The following is a 23757-nucleotide window of genomic DNA, read 5'->3' as shown; positions in this document are numbered from 1 at the left end:
GTTCCCCCTTAACCCCCTACCCCCATCTGCTTCCAATTTCCATTATAGTTAACAGTAGAGCAAGGAGGTTTAACAACAGAAGACAGCATGACCTCAAAAAGTGGAAACCGTCCCTCCCTCCCCCCCATACCGTTCAGAACAAAACAATTGCTATTGAAAACAATAGCAAACTTGTCAGGTTTTATTAAACCTCCTAGGTTTTTTCATTATCTGTGTTAGGAGGGGATCGGGCAGGGGGGGTTGGGGGTAGTTTTTGAGGGGTCTGTAAAGGGGTAGAGGGTTATATTCAAAATGTTCTGTCAGCTTGCTTTGTTATTTGCCATGCTGTATTGTGGAATTCAGTGTTGCGCAATATGCCTTAATTTTTTCGTTTTAAAAAGAAATATATTGTCATCAAAAGAAAAATACAGGCATATAGCGCAGCACTTAAATCCACAATACAGCATTGTGTAAATATCAAAGAACGCTCTGGAGCACTGATAAATAACATTCTGAATATAACTCTTCCCCCCTTCACAGATCCCTCGAAAACTCCCCTTATATCCCCACCCACCTGATCCCCTCCTAACAGAGAGAATGCAAAACCTAGGTGGTTTAATAAAACCTCACGTTTGTTATTGTTTTCAATAGTGGTAGCAATTGTTTTGTTCTGACCAATATGGCGGCAAGCTCCACCTATAGCCTTTAGCCCAGATAATGGACAAGATAGGCTCATGCCATTTCTTGTCTTTAAACCTCCTTGCAGTAGAGACTATGGGTAGGATCCAGTCAATGGGGCGGGAGTGGGGGTGGAGCAGTGGAAGGCATCTGTAGTCACAGAAAAGGAAGAGGTGAATTGGGGAAGATTTTGTGCTCTAGAAGTTAAGTTTATGTATGTGGCTGTAGGAGAGAAATCAACTCCCTCCAAAACTGCCCCAATGCATCTCTATGGGAGAAGGAGTTCCAACAGCTGCAGCATATAAACACTGATTCACTGTACCACTGAGGCAGGCTCACCTATTTCTGCACCTGGAGCAGGTATTCAGAATTACATCCTTCCCACAGGGTCCTGTGTGCTTTCTAGTCTCAGTGGACCAGTAATAAAATCAGCAGGGACAGGGAGATTTCAGGATGGGACTGGGATTGTGTGTGTGTATGTGGGGGGGGGGGGGGGGGGGTTGTTTTTTAAGTACTTTACTTTACTTTATTTTTTGTCTATTAGATTGTAAGCTCTTTGAGCAGGGACTGTCTTTCTTCTATGTTTGTGCAGCGCTGCGTACGCCTTGTAGCGCTATAGAAATGCTAAATAGTAGTAGTAGTAGTAGTAAGTAAATGCTTTATTTAAGTAAGTCATTCATGAAATGTTTTTCCAAGGCAATACTTAATTTAGTAGTTTGGGCAGAGGTCTTTACAGTATTAAGTATTTTCAAGTTGTATGATGGCTAATAGTTTTTTTTTCCCCCCTGCAGAGCAGGTTTAAATCAATGCATCAGATATCTGCTCGCCACAGGTGCTGGTTCCAGGTTCCTATTTGGGACTTCTCAGTTATGCATCCTGTTATACAACCCAAATATAAAGGATGCACCTATATGTAGGCACCTCAAGCCTCTTCTGTGTTTCTCCAAGTCTACAGGATGACAAGAAATTATTTGACATATGACCTACATATGACATTCTAAAGGCCCTGTTTTCTAAACCACGCTAGAGGCGTGCTAATGTTTTTAGCATGCGCTAAACGCTAGAGACACCTTAGTAAACAGGGCCCTAAGTGTTTACGACAACATCCAAACCCAAATCTGCAAAGTTCTTGCTGATCCCAAAGAAAAGGTCTCACCTTCAGAGAAGCTCGGCCCTCTATGGTGGTCTGGACGACGATTTGTCCCTCCAAACCCACCATCAGGTTGGAGATGGTCAGAGGCAACGAGCTTTCACAGGGAGGCTTTATGGACTTCATGAACAGACCCCGGCGGATAGTATGGATAATTACTGTCCCATCCTATCAAGGAACACATATATACGATTATCTAACTGCCAGCCTCCTCTTCTGGAAGCAACAGATCATTTTGTGATAGGTAAGACAGAATCCTTCCAAGCAATTTATGTTTTCATGTTGCAAGCTTTAATATATTGGACATCAGCTGAGAGTTAAATATAGTATGTACTGTAATGAAAAAAAAATACCTGCTAGAAAACATATATGTGACTGTATCTGGGAAAATATGGCTAAAGTCGCAGATCCAAATGGTTGAGAATGGCTAATTTTTCATGTCATAGGTTCCTAAGCAGTCTGAAAAAGTTACAGGTTTGAACTTCTGTAACATTTTTATGTTTCCAATTAAAAGGATGGGGTTTGGATGGCTGTATTGCAAACTGTTTATTCTAACAGATTTCATTAAAACCTAATTTTTGGTTTCTAGAGACTTTAGTCACATTTTCCCAGAAATGGTCACATATATATCGGATCAATCCTGAAAACTTTATACTTATACTTTATTAGATTTGCTAGAGTGTTCTAGCTGCTTGTGCAGAGCAGAGCGGTGTACGTAACTAAAACATAAAGAAAAAGGAAAGGAAAGGAACTTCAATTATTGACAGAAAAGATGTATGATCACAGAGAAGAAAACAGAGGAGAAATACATTCACACAAAGAAAAGCATAATACATTCATGCAAAGGAAAGTATAACGCACACAGCCAAGAACAAGGGTTAAACATTCAGTGCTGAACATGTAAGAGCTTTAAAAAAAATAAAAAAATAAAATTTGGGCCAACTAAACACAAATTCTGGACATACATATAGATATGTCCCAAATTATGTGGTCGAAAAGGGGCGGTACTAGTTACACATACAACATAAATATATATGCAGTTATATTCAACCACTAACCTCCTAATTCTATATATATGGCGCCCAATTTGCACTTGCAGTTTAATTGAACGAGCCAATTAGCACCAATAATTGGGCATTAACAATTGATGCTAATTGGCAATAATTAAACTTTACGCGTGCATCTTTATAGTCGCTATTCTATAAAGATGCTCACGTAAATTTTACGTGCAGATCCAAAAGGAGGCGTGGCCATAGGAAGGGGCATGGGCGGGTCAGGGCATTCCTGGAATTTACACACAGTGTTATAGAATTCAGGGGATCTGTGTCTAATTTAGGAGGGACTTACTCCAGGTTTCAGCTAGTGTAAATCCTCGCACCTGAAATTTAAGCGTGAATCCTGATGCTATGCATTATTCTATAAAGGGCACCCAACTTGCAACGCTGTTTACAGAATATTGCATAGTATGCATTTCTATCAGTGCCCAAATTTCAGCGCCATTTACAGAATTGGGTCCTAAACATATATATTACTCGCCCGACATGCAGCGCTATATAGCTGGCCAGGAACGGTTCCTGGCCAGTTAAATAGCGGTTAACTGGCTATCCACAAATATTCAGCAGGAGCTAGCTGGTTATCTCTTTCTGAATATTCCCGGTCAGCACTTATCGGATAACTGGTTATAACACGCGATATAGCCAGTTATCCGTGAATATGCAGCATGCTGTGCTGTGAAAGAGAAGCGGCTGGTGTGTGCAAATTTTTCAGATAAGTTTACGAATTTGAGTTCTTGAAGCACAGAATGATGAACGGAGTTATCATAATGAGTGTGGTGATGTATATATGGAGTGGAGGAGTGGCCTAGTGGTTAGGGTGGTGGACTTTGGTCCTGGGGAACTGAGTTCAATTCCCACTTCAGGCACAGGCAGCTCCTTGTGACTCTGGGCAAGTCACTTAACCCTCCATTGCCCCATGCAAGCCGCATTGAGCCTGCCATGAGTGGGAAAGCACAGGGTACAAATATAACTAAAAATACAAAATAAAATATATCCTGAAAAATGTCAGCTGGACATCTGGATATAATCCCCTCCTGATTCTGATGGTCCACATAACAATTATCTTTGTAGATATTTTGTGTGTGGTATATTAGAAGCTCTATCATAGAGTTTATTTTTTAACTATTGGTGAAAAAGAGAGGTGCGTGTGTGTGTGTGTGTGTAGAGGGGGACGTATTTCAACATTAGTGAATTTAAATTGGCTCCCAAGGAAGTGCAGCTTCAAAGCAGAGGTTTATCAGAGAAGGGATAGGGATGTCATGGGCCCCCTACCGCTACATTTAGGGGAGCTATCCGGGGGGGGGGGGGGGGGAATGGGAGGTGGGTAGAAGGGAAACCTAGGAATTTTTCCACGTCATGTAAGGGAAATCTTCCCACTGCCAATCTGTCCAGAATGATGCCTTTACCTTGGAACCCGACACAGCCATGTCCAACTCGGTGCTGAGTGCAACGCAGGTCACCTCCTCATCGTGGCCATACAACACCTGCACAGGTTTAGGGGCTAAACCGCAGGACAATCCACCCTGACCCCAACAAAAACAAAACACAACAAAGCAAATGATATAACATGGCAAGAAGGCAGAGGAGAAACCCATCAGAGCTGTTTCACGGCAGTTCCACCACACTTTGCATTCCAGCTAGACCAGCCCTGCGGCTGGTGACTCAGTTATCCTGTCCCTCCTTCTCTGCACTTGCAATGGTTGAACTGCTGCCCTCCCCCCATCTGCTGGCATGACGTATTTGTTAATATTATCTTCATTATCCTATGTGGAAATTGTGCAAGTGTAGAGTCATTCTTACGGCACCCGCAAGACGCAAACCTCAAGCCACGGAGCAAATACGATTTTCACTGCAACATGTCATTCCCGACTGCAAGTTCTGGCATCTCACCTGCTGCAGGACCTGCCAGATCATGCAGGTGGTGTCCCGGGATCCAGAAATGAGGTAGATTCCACAGAGGTCAAGAGCCAGGCACGTGACAACATCTGAAAACAGAAAACAGAGTTTGTCCTGTTCTGGCCTCTCTCATGGCTCTGCTTCTCAACTGCTCCTGGCATTGTATGACGCTGTCTATCACGGTTCCCAAGACACTGGGAGTTACTGAAGCCACAACAGTGCCAGGGTGGCCGGGGGCAGCCACTGGTGGCAGGGAAAGAGGGATGCTAGTGGCTGAGGGGAGCAGCAGAGATCAGCTTGGGAGAGGCATAAGGTAACACTGGTGGAGATATAGAAGCCAAAGTAGAAAGTATTTGCAGGGAGGAAAGAGGAGGTGGCAACAGAACTGAGAGAGAGAGAGAGAAGCAGGGGGTGAAAAAGAGGCAGCAGCAGGAGGAACGGAAAGAGAGAGACTACAACAAAGAGGTGGGGAACAAGGCTCCGGGGGGAAAAAGGGATGACCGAACAGAGGGATGGGAGAAGATGTTAATGAAGAAAGGAAAGAGAGCGAGGAAAGAGAAGCGAAACTGAAGACAGCCAGGAAGCAGGGCCGGTGTTAAACATGCTAGGGCCACAGGCAGAATTTGGGCTGCATCTTCTTCACCTTTAAGCAGCTTAGGGGCCCCTGTAGCATGACGACCTTTGGGATGGGAGAAGCAGGGTGAAATAAGAGGAGGAAGAAAATGAAAAGAAAATAGAAAAAGACAGGAGATTAAAGGTGAAAGGTACAGATCAATGAGTAATTGCAAAGTGCACAGGTAGAGGGTCATTTTTATGAAGACTTTTCTGCAGAAAATGGTTCTTAAAATTGCATAGGGTATACATGCACTTACACGACTGCGCCTACTTTGACATGGTTTGCACACAGACCTTTCTGCGGGCTTAGTTGTGAAGTTAAGAAATTACCCGCGTTATGTGACACAAATGGCAGGTTTCTCCTTTTCCATGCGGCCCTTACTACTATTCCCATTTTCCGTAGATAGAACCTTGCTCAAGTCGGACTGGGGTATAGCATGATGACAGCTGTGGCAGCAGGAGCAGGTTGTTAGGATGTGCAGAGCCATCAGGGCATGTTCTTCTGCTATGCTTTTGCACAGGAGGCAGAGACCGGAAAGGGAGAGGCTGACTGCTGCCCCTGGAGGGTGGGGTGGAGATTGCACCCTGTCTAGATCATACCTATGTGCCTGGTGATGTGGCCTATCACCTTCCCTTTGCTAAGGGAGGTGACCCGCAGGCTGTTATCCCAGTGACCAGCACTGAAAAGCAGCTTCCCATCGTGGGACACGGTCAAGGTCTTGGAGGAAAGCTCAACTCCTGGGGCGAAGGGACCATACAGGAAGCGCTGGGTTCTGCCAGAGACAAAAGAGGAGAGTGTTTACAATGACATTCTCAATCTGCTCGCCCGCCATCCAGTGTAAACACAGGGTGTCAGAAATCAAATAGCAGTCATGGGCCAACTTCCACAGAACAGAGCTTTCAGTAGTGGTTCTCAAACCTGTCCTGGGGAACCACCAGCTAGTTGGGTTTTCAGGATATCCCTTCTGAATATTCATTTTACCAAGTAACTACTAAAGTATTTAATCATAAATTTACTTTTATTAAATCTATATAAAATATTGACTTAAGCTTCTTAGCTCTTCTATTTAATATTAATTATACACATAATTCATTTATACCACTCATACTAATAAACTTTTTACTGAAGAAGGATATTCCGCCTTTGAAGTGTGAATATTAAGAACTGTGATGGTTAGAATGGAGAATAACAATAATTACTATCTGCGAATATCAGAGCGTTAATGAGTTAGTTTGGAATGAAGAATGAAGGCAGAATTTTGATGCTAGATAAATTATAAGCAAAACAATCTGAATATAAATTTCCATTGAAGCTTATATAATAGTGAAAGTAAAAAAGGACTACTCAAGCCATAGGAGGAATATTAATTTTATATGATTTGTAGAGTGTATTATTGAAAAGATTCATGTAGCATGAGAGGTTATTAGTATGAGTGATATGAATGAATTGGGTGTATAATTAATATTAAATAGAACTAAGAAGCTTAGGGTAAATATTTTATGTGGATATTTAATAAAGGTAAATTTGAAAGGCTTAGATATTTTGCAACTAGATTGAAATAGGGATACTTAGTGAGTGTAGGTGTAATTATAAATATGCATGAGACACATTTGCATGCCCGACACCTCCATTATATGCAATCTCTCATATGGATATTCAATACAGATATCCTGAAAACCCAGCTGGCTGTAAAAACCACAGGCTTACAGCACCAACTCAGTGAGAACCTAGGAAGCCACCTGGATAGTCTAGCAGAGCTAAAAACACACAAGACAGAGGTGTTGGAAATGGAAGGCAGCATCCTTGGGAGGGGCCAAAGACCTTTAAATGGTTCCAATACTTCTAGAAGACCAAAGGACCCCCCGTCCTCCGACAGAGGCTGAGCCACTCCTGGTTCTACCTCCAGTACGTCTGTGCACTTGCACCTCGTCTTTTTCAAGACAGAAAGGACTGCAAGTCTAAGATACAGCGGAAAAAAGGCAGGGGAGGTTCACCCTATGGCATGGAATCATCTGATCACCTACAGCTAGCTGCTAACCTTCTCGCCAGAAGCAACCCTCTTTCAGACCCATTAACCCTTCAGTTGGTCCTAGGCAATCACATAGTGCCCCCCCCACAACGACACATTTACCTATGCCTTAAGCCTGCCTTGTGCAGGGAACCTTCCAGTCTTTAACCCCTTCTCCAACTCTGTTTCCACATCTCCTTTTCTACCTTTGCAGCTCACTATCCTTTTTTTCTAAACTACTTTCCATAGCTAGATCATGAATATAAGGAAAACCTTTGTTTCAAAGCACTCTAAAAACGACAGTGGTACTAGAATAGAAATAATAATCATGGTATCAACTATATGGATATTAATATCCACCACGTTATAAAACCAATGACTTAGGATCTTCTGGCTTCCCCTCCTTTTTCATCTGTGCCTTTGATATGCAAGTTATTTAATACTGGTTAAAAATCCCCAAACCTGAATGCTGAAATAAATGTATTATTCTAGATTTTATAAGTGACTTGAGTATGTAGAACTGTGTAAACAAAATCACCCCAGTGCATAGACACACAGAAGCAGGAGTTCAGAAATACAGGGCCGCTAGTCAACTGTGGTAGCTGCCATATAAAGTTAAGCCCTGGCCCTTATAGGGAAGGCTTACCTCTAGTGGTAGTACCATTTCTTTGTAACAATACATTTTTTTGCAAACAGGGGTACAGAAAGGCAGTTTTGCCCCATCAAAACATTAAAGAACAATACAAACTAGTCCTAAACATAGGACCAACCACCAGCTAATAGAAAAAACTGTTACCCTCTAATATAACCCCCCCACACAAATACCCATCCCCTTACACCCCATCCTCCTAACCAAACCCAAACCATCATATTCTTATCCGCTATTGCTGGGACACAGGTACTCTTCAGCGTCCAAGAGCCAATTATCACCCTACCACTCACACCTCCCCCTGAACACCAGCAATAAAAGATTACTACTACTACTATTTAGCATTTTTATAGCACTACAAAGCGTACGCAGCGCTGCACAAACATAGAAGAAAGACAGTCCCTGCTCAAAGAGCTTACAATCTAATAGACAAAAAATAAATAAAGTAAGCAAATCAAATCAATTAATGTGAACGGGAAGGAAGAGAGGAGGGTAGGTGGAGGCGAGTGGTTACAAGTGGTTACGAGTCAAAAGCAATGTTAAAGAGGTGGGCTTTCAGTCTAGATTTAAAGGTGGCCAAGGATGGGGCAAGACGTAGGGGCTCAGGAAGTTTATTCCAGGCGTAGGGTGCAGCGAGACAGAAGGCGCGAAGTCTGGAGTTGGCAGTAGTGGAGAAGGGAACAGATAAGAAGGATTTATCCATGGAGCGGAGTGCACGGGAAGGGGTGTAGGGAAGGACGAGTGTGGAGAGATACTGGGGAGCAGCAGAGTGAGTACATTTATAGGTTAGTAGAAGAAGTTTGAACAGGATGCGAACGGATAGGGAGCCAGTGAAGGGTCTTGAGGAGAGGGGTAGTATGAGTAAAGCGACCCTGGCGGAAGATGAGACGGGCAGCAGAGTTTTGAACCGACTGGAGAGGGGAGAGGTGACTAAGTGGGAGGCCAGCAAGAAGCAGATTGCAGTAGTCTAAACGAGAGGTGACAAGGGTGTGGATGAGGGTTTTGGTAGAGTGCTTGGAAAGAAAGGGGCGGATTTTACGGATGTTGTAAAGAAAGAAACGACAGGTCTTGGCAATCTGCTGGATATGAGCAGAGAAGGAGAGAGAAGAATCAAAGATGACCCCAAGGTTTCGAGCTGAGGAGACAGGGAGAATGAGAGAGCCATCAACAGAAATAGAAAACGGGGGGAGCGGGGAGGTGGGTTTGGGGGGGAAAATGAGAAGCTCGGTTTTGGTCATATTTAATTTCAGGTGACGTTGAGACATCCAGACAGCAATGTCAGACAAGCACGCTGAAACTTTGGTTTGGATGCAAGGTGAGATATCAGGGGTAGAAAGGTAGATTTGGGAGTCATCAGCATAGAGATGGTAGGAAAAGCCATGGGATGAGATTAATGAACCAAGGGAAGAAGTGTAGATAGAAAAGAGGAGGGGACCAAGAACAGAACCCTGAGGTACGCCGACAGGCAGAGGGAGCTTGCTTGAGGCAGATAGGCCCAAAGGGGGACGGGTGACCTGGGGAAGGAGGGGGCCATTTCACAGGTGCCTTTCTTGGGGCTGGACCTGTGGTGGTGGTAGGGCATCTCAGGGTGGGCTCATTTTGGTTGGGGGGGGGGGGGGGTCAGAAAGGAGGTGTCGGTATCGGCAAGGGAGAGTGGGGGTAAAATGACAGAACAACTTAAATTAGCACCAGATATTCAGTGCTGGTGCCTGGACATGGCGCTTAGTATCTGTGGCTAATTTAGCTAGTGATGGTCAGTGTTTAAAAAACCACTGACTGCCACTGGCTGAATACCGGCCGGTATATCTGAATTCAAGCAAGCTTGGGACAAGTACATAGTATCTCTAAGGGAGAAGAACATAAGAAGGGAAGAATAGCCATTGGGTCAGACCAGGGGTAGGCAACTCCGGTCCTCGAGAGCCGCAGGCAGGTCAGGTTTTCAAGATATCCACAATGAATATGCAGGAGATAGATTTGCATACCAAGGAGGCAGTGCTTGCAAATCTATCTCCTGCATATTCATTGTGGCTATCCTGAAAACCTGACCTGCCTGCGGCTCTCGAGGACCGGAGTTGCCTACCCCTGGGTCAGACCAATGGTCCATCTAGCCCAGTATCCTGTTCCCAAAAGTGGTCAATCCAGGTCACAAGTACCTGGCAGAATCCCAAATAGTAGTAAAATTCCATGCCACCGATCCCAGGCACAACAGTGGCTTCCCCATGTCTATCTCAAGAGCAGACTTTTCCAATCTCAATATGGCTGCTGGGACTTCCAGCAAAGTGGCCGCCATTCTGACTGAGCTGTGGCACTAGGCAGAATGAGTGGGCTTCGTTCTTGTCGCCAAAGAGGCCAGTAGACCACCAGGGCTTCTTAAGGGAGTCCCGGGGTGGTCGGGTGGGTTGGGGGGCAGGGCAGAGTTTCAGCTGAAATTGCACTGGAATTTTCAGCCAAAACATGAACCCACATTTTAGGCCGGTTTTGGTGCCAAATCCAAAACTGAAGTTCGGTTGGCCTCTAGTCACTTTTAGGGTCAATGGCCCGGACAGCATATTTCCATATCCCTAAGTGACCAGACAAAAAAAAGAAGTATGAGATTTGAATTTGCTTCTCATGCCTTCAGTACCCTTTCCTCATGTTTGTTTTAAAGTCCCCAACCAACAACCAAAACCCTAGAGTCTTGATGGGCTAAGATGGTGCTGTCAGTGAAAACATACCGACACCTACAGGTCTGAAGTGCTGCTGCATTCCTCCCCTCCAGGGAATGAATTCCCCTAAGCTAGAGTATACACAGATGGATGCACAAAAACTGCACAGCACTTACTTGACATTGGAAATGGTGGGGTCCTTGGTGAAGCTGAAGTAATTGGAGATGGTTTTGTCATAGGACAACCAGCTGTGGATTCCCAGCAACCCATTTGCACACACTGTGACCTAGAGACGAGGGAGATTAAAGGACAGAAATGCCCGTAGTAGAACATTTGCTTAAAATATCATAGGGAAGAAGAGTTTAACACAAGTCAACAATCAAGGATATTCATCCCGTACATAAAGAGCTGTTTTTTGAACAGATAACTTACCTTTTTAAGTTTATTTATTTATTTTATTTATTGCATTTGTATCCCACATTTTCCCACCTATTTGCAAGCTCAATGTGGCTTACATAGTAACCGTGATGGCGATCGCCAGTTCCAGTATAGCAGATACAGAGTGACAATGTAGAAGGTTCGTGTAGGATAAACACATCAGGGAATAAGGAGGAAGGGTTGAGTTGTGATCAATTCGAGTCTTAGTTTCGTTGTGTTGTGGGATCGAGGCATTTAAGTTGGGTCATCAGGGTATGCCTTTTTGAATAAGTAAGTTTTTAGTGATTTCCGAAAATTTGATAGGCCGTGCGTTGTTTTCAAGGTGCTTGGTAGTTCGTTCCATAGTTGCGTGTTTATAAAAGAGAAGCTGGATGCATAGGTTGATTTGTATTTAATTCTTTTGCAGCTTGGGTGGTGTAGGTTTAGGTATGTGTGTGTTGATCTTGTGGTGTTTCTGGCTGGCATGGGCATAGTCAGTTAGGATGGCATAGTCAGTGGTGCCACTTAAACAAGCAGCACTGGTATAAAAACGGGCAGATAAGTCATTCACTTATCCTTAAGTAGCAGTGCTGCTTGTTTAAGTGACTATCCTGCTTATAATCGAACGAGAAAAACGCCCAAGTTCCGACCTAAATCGGGAGATGGACGTTTATCTCACAAAAACGAATAAAGCGGTATAATCGAAAGCTGATTTTTGGACGTTTTCAACTGCACTCCGTCGCGGATGCGGACAAAGTTGATGGGGGCGTGTCAGAGGTGTGGCGAAGGCGGAACTGGGGCGTGGTTATCTGCCGAACAAAGATGGGCGCATTTCACCAATAATGGGAAAAAAGTATGCGTTTTTAGCTAGAATTTAGGACACTTTTCCTGGACCCTGTTTTTTCATGAATAAGGCCCCAAAAAGTGCCCTAAATGACCAGATGACCACTGGAGGGAATCGGGGATGACCTCCCCTGACTCCCCCAGTGGTCACTAACCCCCTCCCAGCACAAAAAATGAAGTTTCTCAACTTTTTATTTTCACCCTCAAATGTCATACCCAGCTCCCTGACAGCAGTATGCAGGTCACTGGAGGAGTTGTTAGGGGGTGCAGTGGACTTCAGGCAGGTGGACCCAGGCCCATCCCCCCTACCTGTTACAATTGTGCTGCTTAATGCTTATTAGTCGTCCAACCCCCCCCAAACCCACTGTACCCACATGTAGGTGCCCCCCTTCACCTCTTAGGGCTATAGTAATGGTGTAGACTTGTGGGCAGTGGGTTTTGAGGGGGATTTGGGGGACTCAACTCACAAGGGAAGGGTGCTATGCACCTGGGAGCTCTTTTACCTGTTTTTTTGGTTTTGTAAAAGTGCCCCCTAGGGTGCCCGGTTGATGTCCTGGCATGTGAGGGGGACCAGTGCACTACGAATCCTGGCCCCTCCCACGAATAAATGTCTTGGATTTATTCGTTTTTGAGCTGGGCGCTTTCATTTTCCATTATCGCTGAAAAACAAAAACGCCCAGCTCACACATTGTTGAATAAAACATGGGCGTCTATTTTTTCCCAAAATACGGTTCGGTCCACCCCTTCACGGACCCGTTCTCGGAGATAAACGCCCATGGAGATAGGCGTTTTCGTTCAATTATGCCCCTCTTATGCCTATCAAGTCTTTATCATTTATTATTAATTTATATTCAGCCTAAACACTAGGCGGATCTTGAAACCGCCTCGAGCGAGTTTGTGTTTTGCTTATGTAACTGCTACAGTGCTTGAAAGACAAGTACCCCTGTCAAGTGCCTTGCAAACAGCACCTGACCTTTCTATAGAAATAAAGTATGGATTCAGTAATACTCACCAGTACATCGGGGGATCCCTGAGTGATAAAGGAATGTGCCTGGTTTTTGAGCACCACAGCCTTCACCAAAGGGACACCATCCATCATCACCTAAAGCACAAAAGGCAGTTTGTCAAAGAGGCTATTTGGAAAACTACAGTCAATCTTAAGACCTTTTGCTGCACGAGCTACAACAAATTTCAGAAGCCAGCCATGTTAGAAACAAAAGGCTGTAATTTCCCAGAAACCAATTCAGTTGACGTCAAGCACCATCTATGTAGTTATCTGGTCAAATTGATCCACATTAAGTCAATGACCTGCTTCCTATAACAGTTCCATAATTTGATTTTTCCTAACTCTAATGTATCTGATACTGTGATACTGAAAATGTATTTACTATTTTTATGCTGCAGATCTACAATTCTAAGCAGCTTATAACAACATATAAGAAACCACATTTTGTATGAGAGAGAAAGAGAAAGACAGGGACAGAAAGAGAACGAATCCAGCCCTGGAACTACTTAATGGCAAAACGAATCACACAAGTGAAAATTTCACCAGGTACTAACAATGCTGACCCTGAAAAGCCCAAGATGCATTGTGGGCCGTAGGTACAGAAGGGTCCATTCTTTGCTCGATCATGAAGTTGTCGTCTCCAGTTACAAAAATAGTTGAGCATGGGTCGCTCAATCTGTTAGACTTCTTCAGTTTCCATTCCAGCGTTAATTTGTCTGTCCCTCTCAGAAAGGATCCAACACTACTACTTGGCAATGCAATCCTCACCGTTATTATACCATATAAGTAGATAAGCATTGCTATACTGGGACAGACCAAAGTTCCATCAAGCCCAGTATCTTGCTTCCAACAGTGGCCAATCCAGGTCCAAGTATGTGGCAAGATCCTAAGTAAAACAGATTTTAAGCTGTTTATCTCAGGATTTTCCCAAGTCCATCTCAGTAATGGCTTGTGGACTTTTCTTTCAGGAACTTGTCCAAACTCTGCTAAGCTAACTGCTTTTAACAAATTTTCTGGCAATCAATATATATAAATGGCAAGTGTCGTACTCACTCGCAAATGCGCAGTAGAGACCCTCTCTGCCCCTCAATATATATAAATGGCGAGTGTCGTACTCACTCGCAAATGCGCAGTAGAGACCCTCTCTGCCCCGCCCCCGCGTCAGTACGTGATGACGAGGGCGGAACAGAGAGGGTCTCTACTGCGCATTTGCGAGGGACACCGCCGTCGCTAACGCTCCCCCCACCCGGAGTCGCCGCCGCCACCCACCTTCCACCCGGTCGGGCCCTCGCTCCGCTATTGAAACAGCGAGGGCACGCAGCACACAGCTCTGCTGAGCTGCCGTCGGCCTTCCTTCTTCTTCTCTGCCTGTGTCCCGCCCTCGACGACGTTACATCACACGAGGGCGGGACACAGGCAGAGAAGAAGGAAGGCCACGGCAGCTCAGCAGTAGAGCTGTGTGCTGCGTGCCCTCGCTGTTTCAATAGCGGAGCGAGGGCCCGACTGGGTGGAAGGTGGGTGGCGACGGCTCCGGGGGGGGGGGGACACGAACGAACTCGGAGGGGGAGCGGCAGCGGCGAACTCGGCGGGGTGGGGGGCCTTTCAACCCCCCCTCCTATACTAGCCCGTTTTTAGGGGCTGAACGGCTAGTGAATTCCATAATTCCATGAGTGAACAAATATTTTCTCCAATTTGCTTTAACGTCATCTCCTATTCTGAAGGGGGGGGGGGGATAAAATTGTTTGCAGTTTTGATGACTGCTTGTATGACTTTGTTTTGATTGTGTGTGCTCTGTTAGTCGGATCTTTGGGTTGCCTTGTTATCAATAAAAAAATTGTTGAATCTAATTTTATCTCCTACTTATTTACCAACTGTAATGTACGTAATCTGCTCTCTAAATTTCTGGCATTGATTGGAGAAAGGCATTGAAAAGAAAGAAAAACACACAATGCACACAGTATCCCAATTACATTTCTGACTCCTGATTAGGATAAGGGGAGAGGAAAAAGAGTTACTATACCTCAACAAAGAAAGATTTGAGCTCTCCAAGGTTCTCAAAGACGTTGGGTGAGTAGGTGTCCAACCTGGCCAGCCTTCTGGCAGCATGTTCTGCAGACAGACGTGCTGGGTGTGGCTCCTTCAGTGACATAAGGGGAAAATAAACGCTGAACGTGAGTGAGAAAAGTTCAAAAATAGACAGCAGAGAGGAATCTAGTTGTACACAGAGAAGGTTAAGTGCCAATGCGCACCCCCCCCCCCCCCCAGGTGCATTTTTAGCTGCTGGGAGCAGCTGCGCGGCTCTCGGCTCCGCTGGCTCCCTCTGTCCCGGAACAGGAAGTAACATGTTCCGGGGCAGAGGGAGCAGGGAACCAGCGGAGCCGACAGGCGCGCCGCTGCTCTCTGCACCCCTCCAGCAGCGTGCACCCGGGGTGGACCGCCTCCACCAACTCGCCCTTGGTACGCCGCTGCCTGTGGGGACATGGTGGGGATGGAGACAAACCACGGAGACGGGGAGGAGACTAGGACAAATTTTGTGCCCGTGTCATTCTCTAGCCAGGTCCAGCTTTTCCTCCAGATCAGCATGGTTATATAACTTTGAGGACTGTATTCAAAGAGTAACTGAGCAAATAAGACAGTTTTATTTAGTTATCTACTCTGAATCCACACAAGCTCAATATGCAGTCTAAATCAAGGCTGGCATTAGGGGTGGGTAGCCAGGGCTATTGCCCTAGGCCCCTATGTCAGAGGGCCCCAAACCTGTCTGAAGTTGAAAGAGGGGAAATACAGTATACAAGAACAACCAAATAACCAAACAAAGCAAACACTAGGCCTTCAGGATTGAGAAAAATATAAATAAAGAACTACATTTTTCTCAATCCTGAAGGCCCAGTGTTTGCTTTGTTTGGTTGTGAAGTTGAAAGAGGGACAGGCTGCAAGCAGGCTTTGAGGCCCTGTCCCCAGTGTCTGCCCTTGGCCCCATTACATCTAACACTAGCCCTGGTCTATAATTAACCAGATACAATTGTCTGGTTAACTTTATACCTGCTGTTTGTCTGGTCAGAGCTACCTGGGTAGCTTTGTCCAATCACCATTAAACATCACACCCTGACTGGCTGATGTTACACTGTACCATACAAACACCCCTGGTGCTGCCTCTGTTTTGTGAAATTTTGTGTGTCCTGTGACTTGCTTGCACAAAGTTTAGTGGGTCATGAGTGGAAACAGGTGAATTTTAATTGTGAAGATTTGTTTAATTCTCAAAGACAGCCGGACAAATTTTTTGAATATGGACCCTCTGTAATCTGAAAAGTGCCCTGGGATGTATAATGTGTGACAGTGTTTAAAATGTCTTATTCATAATGCTCATACTGTTCCTCCTCCTGCGAGATGCCTGTTACTATATCAAATCATGCTTTCTGTCAGTATCCCATTACCTTTAGGAGCTGGCAAGGCGTCTGTCCAAAATTGCTGATAATCCCTTCCAAAGCCTTCCGTTCTGCCTCATCGGCAATGGCATCCAAGTCCACGGCTCCTAGGAATGAACATGTGCTCAGTTTGAGCATATTCTGGTACTTGGGGGGGGGGGGGGGGGCAGGGAAGAGAAAGACTGCCACAGGGACTGATTGCATGCTGGATCACTGAGAGACAGAACACTGCTGCTTTTCATCCAACGGGCTTGTGTTTGGTCCCGACACATCCAAAAATGAACAGAAACCTAGTGAAAAATATAGACAAAAACTGCAAAAAACCCAAAAACCCTGTATATGAAAATATGGAGACTACATGAATTAGTTAAATTTATATTAGAGACCTCAGTGTGTTTCTTGTGGCTTCTAAACGTGGCTGTAACATCCACAAAACCATGTACCTCACAGGAAAATATGGCTCCAGTCCAAAGAGGCTCCAATTCCCATTTAGTACACCATCACTGACTCTCACTTGTGTAACTGTAGTGAAATTTCAATATGTTCAGTTTATCAATAGAAATCAAACAAAATAAAACATGGAAAAGAAAATAAGATGATACCTTTTTTATTGGACATAACTTAATACATTTCTTGATGAGCTTTCGAAGGTTTCCCTTCTTCGTCAGATCGGAAATAAGCAAATGTGTTAGTTCAGTGAAATGCTAGTGAAATTTCACTACAATTACATGAGTGAGAGTCCAGTGATGGTGTACAAAATGGGAATTAGAGCCTCTTTGGACTGGAGCCGTATTTTCCTGTGAGGTACGTGGTTTTGTGGATGTTACAGCCACGTTTAAAAGCCACAAGAAACACACTGAGGTCTCTAATATAAATCTAACTAATTAATGAGCCAACAATTCATCTACTCTCCATACAGGTTTTTTTTGTTTTGTTTTTTTGCAGTTTTGGTCCTGACATATAGCAGGGAAGGACAAAGCTAAGCAGAAGGAGGGGGAAGAAGTAAAGGCATGTGGTAATGAGGGGTGGGGGGGATAGAGGGAAGAAAGCTAAAGCGTGGGAATTCAGGAGTTCAATACTGAATGTGGCGTGTCTGGACTGGCACAAAACCCATGCCCTGCCACCACCGCTTTGCACTGCAGTGCTTGCCCCTCCTCCCTACTCTGAGGGTACGCAGCTCCCAGCAACGTGCAGTCGGGGCGGATCGGCCCTCCTGCCCGTCCCTCGCCGCTTTCCGATGTAAGTACGCGCTCCGGGGGAGGGTGCGCCGTGCTGCCCCGGGTGTCAGCTGCCCTCGCTTTGGCACTGATATAACATAGAATTCAATGACTGGAAGTGGTAGTCTTTGTCCTGTTACTGCTGAGGCTCCTGCAACAGAGCAGTGCTGAGCACTGCTGTTTCAAAGGATCAGAGGAGCCCTCCAGTCTGCATGTTCACCCCATGAAGCAGCGATTTATCGCTTAACCCTTGTATTCCCTTTCTGCAAAGAAGCATTTTTTTTTTTACATTCCACCTGAATCTGCCCTTGATAAAGAAAGTCACTCTTTCGAGATTCTTGAACACAGGTCTGTACCTAGGTTGGCATAACTGGTGCACCTATGATGGTGTGACTCAGCAGTCTCTTCGTACCCTCAGAGTAGGGAGGAGGGGCAAGCACTGCAGTGCAAAGCGGTGGTGGCAGGGCATGGGTTTTGTGCCAGTCCATCATAGGTGCACCAGTTATGCCAACCTAGGTACAGACCTGTGTTCAAGAATCTCGAAAGAGTGATTTTCTTTATCAAGGGCAGATTCAGGTGGAATGTAAAAAAAAAAATGCTTCTTTGCAGAAAGGGAATACAAGGGTTATGCGATAAATCGCTGCTTCATGGGGTGAACATGCAGACTGGAGGGCTCCTCTGATCCTTTGAAACAGCAGTGCTCAGCACTGCTCTGTTGCAGGAGCCTCAGCAGTAACAGGACAAAGACCACCACTTCCAGCCATTGAATTCTATGTTATATCAGTGCCGAAGCGAGGGTCTCTGGGTATGGGTGCATGGAGGGCAGGGCAGGGGAGAGGAGGGTCACTGCTGTACATGGGTGGATGGAGGGCAGGGGAGAGGAGGGTCACTGCTGGACATGGGTGGATAGAGGGCAGGGGAGAGAAGGGTCGCTGGGTATGGGTGCATGCTGGGCAGGGGAGAGGAGGGTCACTGCTGGACATGGGTGGATGGAGGGCAGGGGAAAGGAGGGTCACTGGGTATGGGTGCATGCAGGGCAGGGGAAGAGAAGGGTCGCTGGACATGGGTGGATGGAGGGCAGGGGGAGAGGAGGGGAGAGAGAAGAAATGCTGGACATGGATGGAGGAGAGGGAAGAGTGAGGAAGGAGATGAGATAAGGGAAAAGGAAGAGAGGAGAAAAACTGCACATGGATGAATAGGCAGAAGCTGAGGACCAGAGATGAAGAAGAAAGGAGGAAAGGAAAGAAATAAATGGAAAGGAAGCCCTGGAAACGGAGTTAAGACGAGGCCAGATAGCAGCAGAATTGGATACTGGGCCAGCATGATCAGAAAAACAGTCACCAGACAACAAAGGTAGAAAAAAATCATTTTATTTTCATTATAGTGTTTGGAATATGTTCACTTTGAGAATCAGGTGCTCAACATTAAAAGTTTATATTTATTTACTTATTTATGGCATTTTATCCCACTTTAAACATGAATTAGATTGGAGCCTGGAATTATTTAAATTTTTTTTTCCTGGAGTAATGCATTGCCCCCCCCTCCCCAGGCTCACTCCCAGGCTATAGCCAGCTCTGCAATTAGGGGGGGGGACGCAGAGGTGGTGTGGGGGGGGGGGGGGGCCGGGGGCGCAGAGGTGGACCGGGGAGAGAGCCTGTTGTTAAACATTTACCAGCACACCACTGCCTAACACTCAGGTGCAGAGTACATTCACAGATTGAAAGCAGACAAGGTCATACTAGTACAAGCAGTAGCTGAGCGCTATACCAGAAAGCTGCCTGCTCTGCCAGAGGTAGGGGTTAGGGTGGTCTCTTACCCTCATAGGTGCAGTAATAGAAAACATTCAGTGCCTCCACGGCAGCAGGGCCTCGCTGCTTGTACCCGAAGATGAGGTCGATCCACTCGTGGAGGTGAGCAGACACATGTTCCGACTCCTAGTGGAGACAAAGAGGAATTAGAGCAATAATCTGTGTGCTGTGTGATTACCAAAGGAACACATTCCTTATCCTCTGCCTCAGGAAGTGATAACAACATATACAGTTTTGTATTTGGTCCAAAAAATTAAGTGTCGCTTTTGTAGCTTCCTTATATCTTTCCTACCAGTTTATATTTCAGCACTAAAATGCAAGAAATAGGAAGGACCAATTCACCCCGCCAAGTTCCTAATATCAGCCAATAGTAAATAATACAAATAAAAATAAGGGCTTTTAAAATCACCTTTTGGGCATTTGGGTAAAATTCTATTGTATACAAGTACTTATTTCTTGGGCTCTTCAGCTTGGAGAAAAGATGGCTGAGGGGGAGATATGATAGAGGTATAAAAGATACTGAGGGAAGTGGAACAGGTAGACGTGAATCGCTGGTTTACTCTTTCCAAAAATACTAGGACTAGGGGATTTGCGATGAAGCTACAAAGTAGTAAATTTAAAACGAATCAGATAAAATATTTCTTCATTCAACGTGTAATTAAACTCTGGAATTCCTTGTGAGAGAATGTGGTAAAAGCAGTTAGCTTAGCGGGGTTTAAAAAACGTTTGTCTAGCTTCCTAAAAGAAAAGTCCATAAACCATTATTAAAATGGGCTTGTGAAAATCCACTGCTTATTTCTGGGATAAGCACCATAAAGTGTATTATACTGTTTTGGGATCTTGCCAGGTACTTGTGAACTGGATCCCAAAAATGTACAAAACATTTTATACTGCTTATCCCAGAAATAGTGGATTTTCCCCAAGTCCATTTAATAGCAGTCTATGGACTTTTCCTTTAGGAAGCCGTCCAAACCTTTTTAAAACTCCGCTAAGCTAACCGCCTTTACCACATTTTCTGGCAACGAATTCCAGAGTTTAATTACATGTTGAGTGAAGAAACATTTTCTCCGATTAATTTTAAATTTACTACATTGTAGCTTCATCGCATGCCCCCTAGTCCTAGTATTTTTGGAAAGCGTGAACAGACGCTTGACATCTACCCGTTCAACTCCACTCATTATTTTATAGACCTCTATCATATCTCCCCTCAGCCGCCTTTTCTCCAAGCTGAAGAGCCCTAGCCGCTTTACCCTTTCCACATTAAGCAGAGGGTTTCAATGTATCATCATTGATGATACCTAAATCCTTTGCCTGGGTGGTGACGTCTAATCTGGAACCTTCCATCATGTAACTATAGTTTGGGGTCCTCTTCCCTACGTGCATCACTCTGCATTTGCATTAAATGTCATCTGGCATTTGGATGCCCATTCGCCCAGTCTCATAAAGTCCTCTTGCAATTTTTCACAATCCTTTTGTGATTTAACAACTTTGTGTCATCAGTAAATTTAGAAACATAACGGCAGATAAAGGCCAAATGGCCCATCCAGCCTGCCCATCTGCAGCAGCCACTATCTCCTCCTCTCCCTTATTTATAAATGATCGTTTCCAGATCATTTATAAAAATGTTAAAAAGCAGTGGTCCCAGCACAGACCCCACTATTTACCCTTCTTCTCCATTCAGAAAATTGACCATTCAACCCTACTCTCTGTTCTCTATTTTTTAACCAGTTCTTAATCCACAATAGGGCACTGCCTCCTATCCCACGAATTTCTAATTTCCTCGAGAGTCATTCATAAGGTACTTTGTCAAATGCCTTCTGAAAATTCAAATGCACAATATCAGCTGGATCACCTCTGTCTACATGTTTATTCACCCCTTCAAAGAAATGTAGTAGACTGGTGGGGCAGGACTTTTCTTGGCTAAATCCCTGTTGGCTTTGTTCATTAATCCATGCCTACAAATGTATGTTTAGTAATTTTGTTTTTTTAATAGTCTCTACCATTTTGCCCTGCACTGATGCCATGTTCATAGGTTTATAATTTCCTGGAGCACCACTGGAACCCTTTAAAAAAATTGGTGTTCTATTGCCCCCCCCCCCCAAAAAAAAAAAAACCAAACCATTTCCAGACCCATGCTTGTTTTTAAAGATAAATTACATATTTATAATGGCTCTGCAAGTTCACCATCTGGTCCAGGTGATTTGCTACTCTTTAGTTTGTCAAATTGCCCCATTACATCTTCCATATTTACAGAGATTTGTTTCAGTTCTTCCAGCATCACCATTAGATATCATTTCTGGTACAGGTATCTCACCATCTTCCTTAGTGGAGACTGAAGTAAAGAATTCATTGTCTGCTATAGCCTTATGCTCCCTGAGTGCCCCTTTTACCCCTCAGGTGAAGTACTTCACACCTACAGTTTTTGTTCCAGTTTCATAGTGAAAGTATGCCTGTACCTCCACTCTGAATAATGCCTCGGGATAAAGTAGCAGCAGAAGCTTGCACCTGTTTTATCTGCAAGTAATCTCCCTCCCCCCCCCAAAAAAAAAAACAAAAAACACCATGCTGTGCATAGTTTTAAGTACAATTTATCTGGGGGCTTTTCCACTTTCTATTCAAATACAACGTTTGCATAATCAATCCTTCAATTTGTCCTTTTTGTCTTGGACTACAAGTTAAGAGCTAATTTTACAGCAGTTTTTAAAATTCTGCTATTGTTTAGCTCTGAGTTCTGATAGCTCTGAGACATTTTCTTTCCTTGAGACCTACCAGACCAGTCCAGAACAAATTGGTGATGCCCTTCAACCAGCAAATGGAAACAGAGAACCTGCCCTATATAGGGTACCATGCCGCATCAACCTATCAGTATTTCTGTAGGAAAGCAAGATAGGAAAAAACCTTTATTCATACTCCCAGGGGGGTGAATCCAGGCTCTCAGCCAAAGAACCACCATAAACTTGTGAGAAATGCAAAATTTCCTGAGAATGAAATTCCCTAGATTGAGAATAAAACAAGGAGGGACTCTAGACTGGTCTGAAGGAAAGAAAATTAGCCATTAAGACCAAATTTTACTATCCTTATAGTCCACCAGACCAGTCTAGAACCAATGGGATATAACACCCCTCCCCCAAACTGGGTGGGATTCTGAAATCCTTGCCTTAAGCACTCCTGCAGCAAATGCTGCTTCTTCCTTTAAAAGACATCCAGCTCATGGTACTTAGAAAAAGTATGCAAAAAGGACCGTGCTGCAGCTTTACAAATCTCAGTCACATTCTGGATGTCAGCGATGTGAGCCACTGCCAATGCCTGAAGATAGGATGCCACAACAGAAGCTTCCTGGGCTACTGCTACGCTCTTCATTCCCCCATGACTATTGACCTAGGCAACTGCTATTTATCATGACTGCTTTGCCCTGGACCAGGGGCTTGAAGGCTTCCATTGCTCTCTGTATGGCCCTCATTTCCAAACAATTGATACAGCAGGACACTTTGGATAACAGTCATCACCCTTGCACTTTCCAGTCCTGACAATGAGTCTCCAAGCCATTCAAGACTGTTATAACTATCCAATTGGGTGTTTCCATGCCCTTTACCATATTTTGAGTATCTACCAAACACTTTAGATAGTCTGAAGCTAAAGGCATCCAAGGAAGATGGTACTCCTAACTCAGAGTCTGCGCTGACCAACAGTCTTAGCAGAGATTTCCGCAGATGCTGCATAGAATCTAGCATTTGCATTTAAATTTTATGCCCCTGGAGCTCTCTTCACCAACAGGCCTCAAAAATCTGAGCTTGTAATTTCAAACACCTCTACTCAGGCAGGAAAGCTTTTCTCTTCTGAATGTTGAAGCATGCGCCAGGATACAGGACACTCTATGCAACAACTGAATCACTCGAGAGGTGGCTTGCCTGTGCTCTGCCTCAGACTTGGCCCTAATACACCAGTCATCTAGATATGGATGAAACAGTATGCCTTCCTTGCAAAGAACCACAGCCACCTCCATTCTCACCTCTAAGAAGGTCCAAAGGCTATGGCCAGCCCAAATGGTAGAGCCTGGAACTGATAGCACTTCCCCAGAATTGTGAACTTTAGTAATCGTTTGCGAGCCTTTCAGATCGGTATGTGGAAGTATGCCTTCTTGAGATTCAAGGAAGTTAGGAACTCCCCCTTGAGTGCCACTGCAAATAACTGAATGTAATGTCTCCATAAGATGTGTGAGACTTGACGTGCCCAATTCATGTCTTACAGAGCAAGACAGTGGTGTAGTCAGAAGACAATTTTTGGGTGGGCCAACAGGTTGGATGGGTGGGCACTAGAGTTGCCAACTTTTTGAATGAGGAAACAAATTTTCACCTGATGCACCCA

General features: G+C 44.6%; 1 protein-coding gene across 2 annotated transcripts in view; it reads right to left on the bottom strand.

Annotated features, from left to right (window-relative positions):
• Positions 1–23757, bottom strand: part of NBEAL2 (neurobeachin like 2) — a 492927-nt gene that overhangs the window by 17814 nt on the left and 451356 nt on the right. For both annotated transcript variants that reach the window (XM_030196875.1, XM_030196883.1), the window contains 9 exons: positions 19401–19518; positions 16377–16474; positions 14963–15079; positions 12949–13038; positions 10853–10962; positions 5974–6146; positions 4753–4847; positions 4269–4385; positions 1814–1975 (listed from right to left, as the gene is read on the bottom strand). In XM_030196875.1, coding sequence (XP_030052735.1) covers positions 1814–1975; positions 4269–4385; positions 4753–4847; positions 5974–6146; positions 10853–10962; positions 12949–13038; positions 14963–15079; positions 16377–16474; positions 19401–19518 — 1080 coding nt within the window. The remainder of the gene's footprint in view (positions 1–1813; positions 1976–4268; positions 4386–4752; positions 4848–5973; positions 6147–10852; positions 10963–12948; positions 13039–14962; positions 15080–16376; positions 16475–19400; positions 19519–23757) is intronic.

The sequence above is a fragment of the Microcaecilia unicolor genome, chromosome 1 (assembly GCF_901765095.1).
Source record: "Microcaecilia unicolor chromosome 1, aMicUni1.1, whole genome shotgun sequence".
Taxonomy (NCBI): Eukaryota; Metazoa; Chordata; class Amphibia; order Gymnophiona; family Siphonopidae; genus Microcaecilia; species Microcaecilia unicolor.
The sequence above is the reverse complement of the archived record's forward strand: the minus strand, read 5'-3'. Positions and strand labels throughout refer to the sequence as shown.